This window comes from Atta colombica, unplaced genomic scaffold, assembly GCF_001594045.1.
Source record: "Atta colombica isolate Treedump-2 unplaced genomic scaffold, Acol1.0 scaffold66, whole genome shotgun sequence".
NCBI lineage: Eukaryota > Metazoa > Arthropoda > Insecta > Hymenoptera > Formicidae > Atta > Atta colombica.
In genome coordinates, this window is record NW_017259557.1 from 171144 (window position 1) to 180928 (window position 9785).

Below are 9785 nucleotides of genomic sequence, written 5' to 3' on the forward strand. Positions count from 1 at the left end.
TATTTTTATATTTTTTATTATTTTTTCAATTTTCACATTATTATTGTTTCTATTATTTCTATTATATATTAAAAAGTAATTTGACAAAAGAGGGATGTATGAACATATATACCCATACAGCCGATTATTGCGGAAAGTTTTCAGAAACATTTCAACTTTTCACATCTCATATGCAACAATTCTGAAAGAATTCTATAATATGTCAAATGAAATGTTTTAACAGAAATGTTTCTAAAATCTATTATATGCAATAAATTGAAAAATATATTTAAACAGAATCATATTTAAACAAAAAATCATCATAATGTTAAAATGGTTCCAAAATATTTATTAAAAATCATTTTTTGATTAATCGCGATTCAGTTTAATGTTATTTTGATGTTATTGTCATAGGCGCCGACTTGCGAAAAATATTGAGGGAGCACCGAGAAATGTTGGTGGGGAGGGAGGAAGGGGATATAACAATATCCTAATATAACTAATTAACAACTAATATAACTAATTACAACAATATAACTAATTAATTAATCAAATTAATTGAGATTTTAATGATTTCAGCGATTTATTTCATTAAAGAGCATCACAAAAAAATGGATAATGTTGTGTAGTTGACATTCATTTCTTCAGAGGACTGTAGTGTACAAGGTATTTTACAGGTATTTGATTACAGGGAAAATGCTCTCATATTCTTTCTCAAGTTTCTCTCTGGTACGTATATGTGCAAGAGTTCCTTCTAGGGAACCTGGATATATTCCACCTGAGTGCTTCCCAGATATTATGTTATCCTTGTTGTTTAACAAGAATATGGATGAAAGACAATCCAGCAAATAAGAATGGATTAAAATAAATTAAAATGGATTCAGATTTTCAGAAATATTGATTCACGAATGTTAAAATGAATGCTTTTCAATCCTGAATGCATTTTTATTCATTTATAGGAATTGCATGATCTTATCCTGTATAGTAAAGAACCGGAAAATTATCGTGTGTACAAATTTATATAATAATATGCAAAAATTGATTTATCAAACGAACTGTGACGTGATGATCATATCCTGAGTCAAATACTAAGTCTCCTTAGTATTTTATTTTTTTCATGATTGTTATCCGATCTTTTATCAACATTAGCGCAATTCTCATTTCTCGTGCAAGTATAATTTTTTTGATTTTTTCTTTGAATTTCTTATCATTCTTCGGTATCTTCGTCTTGTCTTCCTCCATCCGCACGTAAAAACTGCATTTATTGCATTTTACCAGTTCCATTCTTTACAAAAATTGTTTTAATTAGTTACATGATTCGATCATATATGTACGATCACATTTCTTAATAATGTATCGAATGATAGCAGGAGTGTTTTTTATGAGAGAAAGTGAAATATACTTATCTGCACATGTGCGTCCAATCTCTTAATCGAGACATTATCTAGTGATATGGTTCTTCATCTTCTTCTTCTTCTTCTTCTGATTCCTTTTTTTGGTTTTTCCGACTCAAATAGTGGTATAACCATAGACTGGAGCAAACAGGATGCGATAATGGTTCTTACACACAGAACACGACAATGCGTTTACACCACGCGGTAAAATGTGACGTAGCAATAATGGCTTCTACATAGTGAATATACTGAGGTCTTATTCTTGAAAAGTATCGCATACGAAAAACTAGAGAAATGCTATAGTATATATAACGCATACTATAGTATGCGTTCCTGGTTTTTCATATGCGATATTTTTTTTTAAAATAGGTCTCTTGGACGCGGAAAAGTTTGCCGCACAGTAAAATGCGATGCGGTAACCAATGAACATCTTAGAAACTTAGCTGTAAATTTATTGGCTACCGCGTCACATTTTGTGGAAGTTAGCGCATTAGCCAATCATTCTTTCGTTTTTATGGTAAAGCAATAAATTGATTGGTTCTCATGCCAATTTTCATTGCGTGGATAACGTTGTCGCGTTTTCTGTGCAAGAATCAATACACTATACTCATGTAAGTACATGGTATAATACATTTACATTGATGTAAGCCCAAGCACGTAGTATTTCCTGATACTGAATAATTAGGAATACATAATATAAACAGAACATTCGCGTGCAATGAATTTTATTATATTATAAATGGTTTGTGCGTGCGCGCGCGCGTGTAAATGTGTGTGAAAATATTGTCTATTCTGTCGAATACTTACATAATTTTGTAATTGTAAGTAAACATTTATGTATTTTAATTTATCGCGATCAATTAATTCGGCGAATATCTAAAGTCGATTTTCTCGAAAACAAGTCTTATATGAAAAGATTTTATTCTAAATTTCTGACTTATTTTTTTTCCTATAAAATTATTTGTTTCTCTGTTATATACTTTCAATTCCCAAACATTCTTAGGCTTGTTCTTTTTAGCTGACCTTTTGCATCAGTTAAACTTTCTTCCTTTTCTTTTAAGAAGAAAAAAAGAAAAAATGAATTAATGCAAAAGTTTAACCAAAAAGAACAAACCTCTTGTTTCTTGTATATATATATATATATATATATATAATCTTGTATATATATCATAATAGACGAGATTCAAGCTGAACCGCCGGCAAAGCGGCTAGACCATGAAATCATCATGGGACACATGTCGAGTGAAATGAGCATGATTGATTCTTACTAGATGGATCCAACCAATCATATTTAATTGTTTGGCAAGCAGACCAAGAGTACATTCTAATTAAGGGAGGAATCTGGAGGAATCTTTAAATCATTAAAATTTTCGATCTTTCTTTTTGCTTTAATCAATAATATTACTATCAGAAAATACTCGCAAAGTTTTAGACTAAAATTCTTCCGAAATATTACTGCAATTACAGCCTGAGAAACAGGTATAACGTGCGCAACGGGACCGGGAGCGTTCATTATGCTCCATTTCTCGGTCCCTAACACGGTATTATTGATATTATTCTTAGTGAATACCTATTTATTTATAAAGAAAGCACATGCAAAACTCAAACGAGAGTTTTAATTCCACCATTTGGCGCTTCGCTTCAAAACACTTATTTTGACGCAAAAATTATCAAAATCACCGCCTTCGTTGTCGCATGTGTCTTTAATGAAGGCTATTCTAGTATTTCAAAGATAATGTAATTGCTGGAAATAAATATTGGCCAATATTGTAAAATATTCGCTGATAATTACGACAATCGAATTACGAAGCAGGAATGACGCTGATTAAGCATAACACAATTTATTGCAGCAGCCGATTAAGAAGCTCATATAGCTCGTATATTGCAACTAATGCGACAAAATAAGGTTTGTAAGGAAGCAGAAGGTTTGCTGTATTGGAATAGTAGATTAGCGGTAAGCCAAAAAAGCACTACTTTTTAATACTGAAAATTTTAAATGCGTTTTTCTCAAAATCATTTTTCCGAAATTGGCGTGCAAGATTATTAAAAACCTATTCGACTAATTGACTTCTTGTAAATTTCTGCATAAATAAATTTTATTCAAAATCGTTATTTTTTTTAAAGTTCCACAATTCTTACAATTTGATACTTTTCTTCTATTTTTTTTAATTCGAGGATAAAATGTTATCTAATTAAAAAAAATTTTTGTTTTTTTTATTTCAGGTAAGAATTACAGACTTCAAATTGCATGCCAATTTACAACTCTGGTTGCGAAGCACAGTATTGATTTATAAATCATTTTTTATTATTGTTATTATTTATTTATTAAAAAATTATTTTGTATTCTTCAAATTTACAATAAATCCAGAGTTAGGAACGTTACCTAAAAAAAATAACGCATTACAATTATTAGTTATTCATTTTAAAAAGTAATGTGTTACTATTATCGTCACTTGAAAAAGTAAAGAATCGTTACTTTTTCTATTTTTCGGAAAATTATTGAGTTAGCTTTCTCCGATGTTGATAAAATTTAGGTTCATTTGATGGGTTTTTGTATAAAAAATGACCGAGTCTGACAGAAACAATCATCGGGAATTAAACTCAACAGTTACCGAATTTAAATTAAATATTATTTTCAAACTTTAATGTCATTATTAAGAATTTCAAGATTCACTTATAGCATTGAAAATCCGTAATATTTATATGTAATGTGAATTACAGACTATCAACACTGGTATTGTAGTAACTATCGAAATGCAATATAAAATATAAAATATAAAATATTTTTTAAGAAATAAAAATAAGAAAGTAAACATTTCGTAATTATATTTATTACAAATAATAACCTTATGTATATTATATATAAGGTTAAATTGTAAAAATGTTAAATTGTAAAAATATATATGTATACTTACACAAGCAAAAAGTTCCTATTTTGTTCATTTGTTGTAACACCGACACAACTTGATTAACTAAAAGTACACTTTCACAAAAGTGAAATATCTTTCAGCGCAATATAAAATATGATCCAATCTAATCCATCCAATAAAAATTAAAGTAATGATAAATATAACTATTGAATCGTTATCGTTATTGCAAAAATATAACGACGCGACGTTATCGTTACCGTTAAAGACAGAAAAAAGTAATGATCGTTATCAAAAAAGAATAAAAATAATGGCATTACAAGTAACGCATTACTTCTCAACTCTGAATAAATCACCTCTAGAGTTTTAGAAAGATCAGCTTCATGGTTTGTTCATAAAAAATTTGCAAAGAAACAGCTATTTTTTAGCGTTTTAAATCAGATTCTCCTCTTAAAACATCCTCCCGAGAAAAAATTTTACTCGAAATGTATAATAACATATACGAGTACTATAGTATATAAAGTAAAATCTTCCTTGGAGAGAACGTTTTGGAATGTAACTTTACCAGGTATGTAAATATGAAACCGGAATTTACTAATAGACGGCCATAACTGTCAATATAGCTGCCATCAGACGGCGCCATTGACATCATTTCCTTGTTCTGACATCTGACAAAGATTTTCAACTCACAACAATACAAGTTTCATACAACAGTATAGTTTGTAATAGCGTTGAACATGTCGAATTTTGTGCCTGGAAACTACGATTTGCGAACAGCATTGATTTTTTGTTACCATTTGAAGAAAACTGCAGAATCGCATCGAATGCTTGTCGAAGCTTACGGTATGCTCTTGAATCACAGTGCTTTGAGTGATTAAAAAATTCAAAAGTGGCGATTTTGACGTGAGAAACGAAGAACGTGGAAAACCACCGAAAAAGTTTGAAGACAGCGAATTGCAAGCATTGTTGGATGAGGATGACGCTCAAACTCAACAACAACTCGTGGATCAATTGAATGTGACACGAGAAGCCGTTTCCACGTTTGAAATCCATGGGAAAGATCCAGAAGATGGGAAAACTGGTCAAGGAAACGATTGAGGCATTTGATTGGGAAATACTTTCGCATGCGGCTTACTTGGCTCCGTCCGATTATCACTTATTTGCATCGATGGGACATGCACTTGCTCAGCAGCACTTCACTTCTTACGAAGATGTACGAAAATGCCTAGATGACTGGTTTGGCTCAAAAGAACAACAATTTTTTTGGCGTGACATCCACAAATTGTCAAACAGGTGGAAAAAATGTATAGCTACCGATGGGCAATACTTCGAATAAAATATTTTTTATCATTTTCATAATAACAATAAACGTGTATTTTCTAAAAAAAAATTTCGGTTCATATTTATATACCTGGTAGTCGCTTTGCCAACTTGAATCACGACTGCATTAATTCAGTAAAAAAAGCTGAGCACTCATTGATCAATTTTCTCTGCCAAACGCAGCCAATTCTTACATATCGCTGTTGTGATTCATTTTAATTGTGAATTATTATAATTTGTAAAATTTATTTATTTTATTTTGTAAGTAATTAATTTCAAATTATGTAAGTAAAATAATAAATAAAACTTTTAAGATTTATTAATTATGCAGTTATTTTACTAATAACTTATTTCACACAGTGTTTTCTGGAATAAAAGGAATTGTTGATTTTATTAAAGGAAATAGCATATAAGTTTGATAATTTTATACATTAAATAACATATTAAAGTAATTATCGATTCACAATTTACACTTATTACTAAAAAATGTATACGTTACAAAGTAATAAAAATCATTCTAATAAAACTTTTTTATAAAATTCTTAATTCGATTAGATTTAATGCAATTAAAAGCTCAGAAAAATTAGATGCCTTTTGATTTCTTTCGGATTAGTATCCATTTCTGCAGGCATTTAATCAAGACGTTCCTCAATGTTGGTTTCTGAATTTGACATTTCTTTTATCGCGTGCATAGTTTGCCTACAAGAAAAAATATAACAAGTCGAACAAGGCATGATAATGAAGTGTCTCTTAAATCTTACCTCTTATGCCATAATAACTCAAACACAAATACGATTATAGAGAGGAGCATTCCGTAACCCATTATAACTAGTGCGAAATAGCATTCTGTGAAACCGATCGTGATGAATCTGGTCTGACTCGAACACACTGGTTTTCTCGTATATAAGCGATATTCTTCGCGATATTTAAGTCCGTATTCTCGTAATTTTAGACCTCTGAAAACATAATTTCCGAACGTTCCGAGAATTATTATATAATGGTTCATATATTCACACAGTATGTTCTTAGAAATAACATCAATAAAATCCGCTTTTAAAACTACGTAACATTTTTATGTTAGACTTTAAACTTCTAGGAAATTTTATGTAAAGGAGAATGCTAAAAAGTATTGATTCTGTCAAGTTACACTTGAATAGATCTTGAAGAATTATTGTTTGAGTCAGAAGATGGAAAATAATCAACAATCATTTATTCGAGAAAATGGTGAGAACATTATGCTACCCTGGCGAAAAAAAGTTGTATGAAAAAGTACATAGATTGAGACAAGATCTTAGAAATTCTTAATTTTTTGTAAATATTCGTAGTGGAACGTAGAGTGAGGTTTGTTTGTCATAGAAATTCTTAGTTTTTCATAGATATTTGTAATGGGACGTAGAATGGCGTTGTTTGATGGCAGAGGATTTCTAGATTTTTCAAAGAAACAACGCCGCTCTACGCCCCACTACGAATATCTATAATGAAAAATTAATAATTTCTAAGATCTTGTCTCAATCTATGTAGTTTTTGTAAAAGCTTTTCTGTCAGAATAGAATGACTTAAATATAGTAAAAAATGATTTTTTAACATTCTTCTTTAAAGATTTGAAAACATCATGTCTATATCGTGAAGATAATTTGAGATATAAATTTACCCAGTTTTAAATATCTCTGAATATGGTGATTGCTTTTGTATCGCAAGAAGCGGATATAAATGATTTAGGAAATCAATCTCAGTCAAACCGCACTTCTCTTCCTCCAAATACGTGTCTTGCATTAGTTGATAAACCGTACCAATCTCACCATGGAATGCGAAGAGTTCGTTTCTTATGCGGGTTACACCTTCTTCTACAGACACCCAGTTAGCTTTGCTTCCTTTCGGCTCGATTCGCTGTTCCAAGATTGCCTTTCTAACGGGATCTCGGAAAGACTATCATCCAAAGAACTCTATTTTTCAATTTTATTTAAAACAAGTATTTTTTGCTACTAATAACTTTACACTATAATAAGTCCAAGTATTTGATAATAAATTATATAATATATATAATATAAATGTGAATTAATGATATGAAAACTTTTATTTATGTAATTATATAAATTATATAATTACATAAATAAAAGTTTTCATATCATTAATTTACATAATTTTGATTTACCGATTTACCTGAAAATAATATTTACTATATACTATATTGTGCACACCCATCTTCAAAGGACTATTTAGAAGATCCGGAAGAGTTTTGATAGAATCCGTGGTAGATTGTAACAAACTCACGATATTTGCTGTATAAGCCGCATAGAAGCTTAACGAGGCAAGTAATAACATAAGAGTAACTATTCGAGATGAAATTCTATAGGGCTCGTACGAATATCCTGCAAGACAGAAGTATAATAATTTTATTAATTTCATGTGAAACGAAATAAAAATAATTTAATCTGTACAATCATAAAATACACAGAAAAAAATACTTGTTTTAAATAAATACATTTTTTTGAATTATAAATTCTGAATTGAAAGAAATAATTACTTTCCAAATAATTAAAATCCTTTTTTGTTTCAATGAAATATCTCTAAAATAAATGATTTATAATCAATGAAGAGAATGTTTTGTCGAAACAAAAACACAATTATTCGCTAATAGAGAGAATTGGAAAAAGAATAAAAAAATTTTGATTAGCAGCATATCCGAAAGTACGTGTGTTTCGACGTATGTAGCCGTACAAAGTTTTAATAACAACAACGTACAAAAATCTATATTTTCAAAGTAAAATCGTTTTTTATTGATTTAAAAATGAAGTTACTTTTGGTAAAAGAAATATTTTCGTTATTTAAAAAAATACATTGTAAATATTTCCTAGACATAACATTTCTTTATTTTTATTTAATTTTTTATACTTTTATTAAACACAAGTTTTATGTAAGAACGTATTTTTTCATTCTAAAAAATGTGCAATAATAAAAAATTATTTTCTTGAATTATATTTTAAATGTTTTTAATTATAAGGATAACTATTTTTATAGTAAATTGTTTCTTTATAATAGAGTATTTTATTTACAATTACCAATAATAATTTTTTTTAGTATAGTAATTAGTTTAGTATATAAATGTTTTGATTTATGTATTTGCATGAAAAAGATAAAATTTTGTTGCAAAGATTTTTGAATAATATTTGTGAATCGTTTTAATAATATTTCAAGTCTACAATTATATTATCAAAAATTGTTTCTCTACCTTGCTGAGAAAATGCGCCTAAAAGAATGAAAAGATTATCGCTGACTGTTGGCTTGCTAGGATTTAGTTGATTCCAGTAGGCTGCTGATTTTGTCTTCCTACCGCAAGAGTATTCCCATTTGATGGACAAATAGAGCAAAGAGAAGTCCAAAACAAGAAATACTGCAAGCGCTATCCAGACATTCCGTTGAAAAGGCAGAGTAAATATGTTGCTCACAGTCGACAGTAAAGGTCGCCGAAATATAAAGCGTAGGCTAAGCAGATTTGTACATAAAAATATCGATAACTGTAGTATAATAAAATGGAGAAAAATTTAATAAAAAATTAAAATTATAATAACAGTTTAACCTTTTTTAATCAAGTTTATATTTGAAAGTTAAATTATAAATTTTTTTTAACTGAAGTTTTAATTACTTCATATCTCTTCCTAATGTTGTTATTAAAAAGGCATAAAAAATTAATTAAATTACGCTTTAATTTGATAAATAATAATCTTTTTACCTCGTATGTGTATATAATTGAATGAATTGCATAACACCGACACGTTCCGGCACCAAAAATGTGGCAGTGCCGCCGATATCGATTTCACGTCGTTGTAACATCCCGGACATTCCGCTCCAGGAACCATTCTTGCTAAAAAATCCCCAGTTATTCGTGACTTCAAAACTTACCCTAAAGCAAAAATATGGATTTTTGAGTTAGCGAATATCCTAACAAATTGAATAAACTGCCATATATATATATATAGATATAAAATAGATGTATTTACATATATGTTATACAGTTATGTATATAGCAGTTCTATGTTTGCTGTGATATATTTCATGACCCACAAATTTATCATATTGCATTTCATATTCATAAAAACAATAATTTGGATTTTGATTGCTTACAATTTTGTTAAAAACTATCATAATTAAAAAAAAGCAATTAAAAAAACAGATTCTTAAAACTGAAACTTTGTTTTAATAATATAATAGAGTATATATATATATA

At 29.2% G+C, this 9785-nt stretch overlaps 1 protein-coding gene and 1 pseudogene across 1 annotated transcript in view; both read right to left on the reverse strand.

Moving 5' to 3' along the window:
* The window catches only part of LOC108692228, a 5565-nt pseudogene extending 4145 nt beyond the window's left edge, over window positions 1–1420 (reverse strand).
* A 4772-nt stretch (window positions 1421–6192) lies between these two features.
* Window positions 6193–9785, reverse strand: part of LOC108692232 (probable glutamate receptor) — a 5378-nt gene continuing 1785 nt past the window's right edge. Inside the window, exons 4-9 of the mRNA XM_018200409.1 lie at window positions 9291–9461; window positions 8790–9043; window positions 7721–7929; window positions 7212–7486; window positions 6322–6516; window positions 6193–6259 (exon numbers count right to left, since the gene is read on the reverse strand). Coding sequence (XP_018055898.1) covers window positions 6193–6259; window positions 6322–6516; window positions 7212–7486; window positions 7721–7929; window positions 8790–9043; window positions 9291–9461 — 1171 coding nt within the window. The remainder of the gene's footprint in view (window positions 6260–6321; window positions 6517–7211; window positions 7487–7720; window positions 7930–8789; window positions 9044–9290; window positions 9462–9785) is intronic.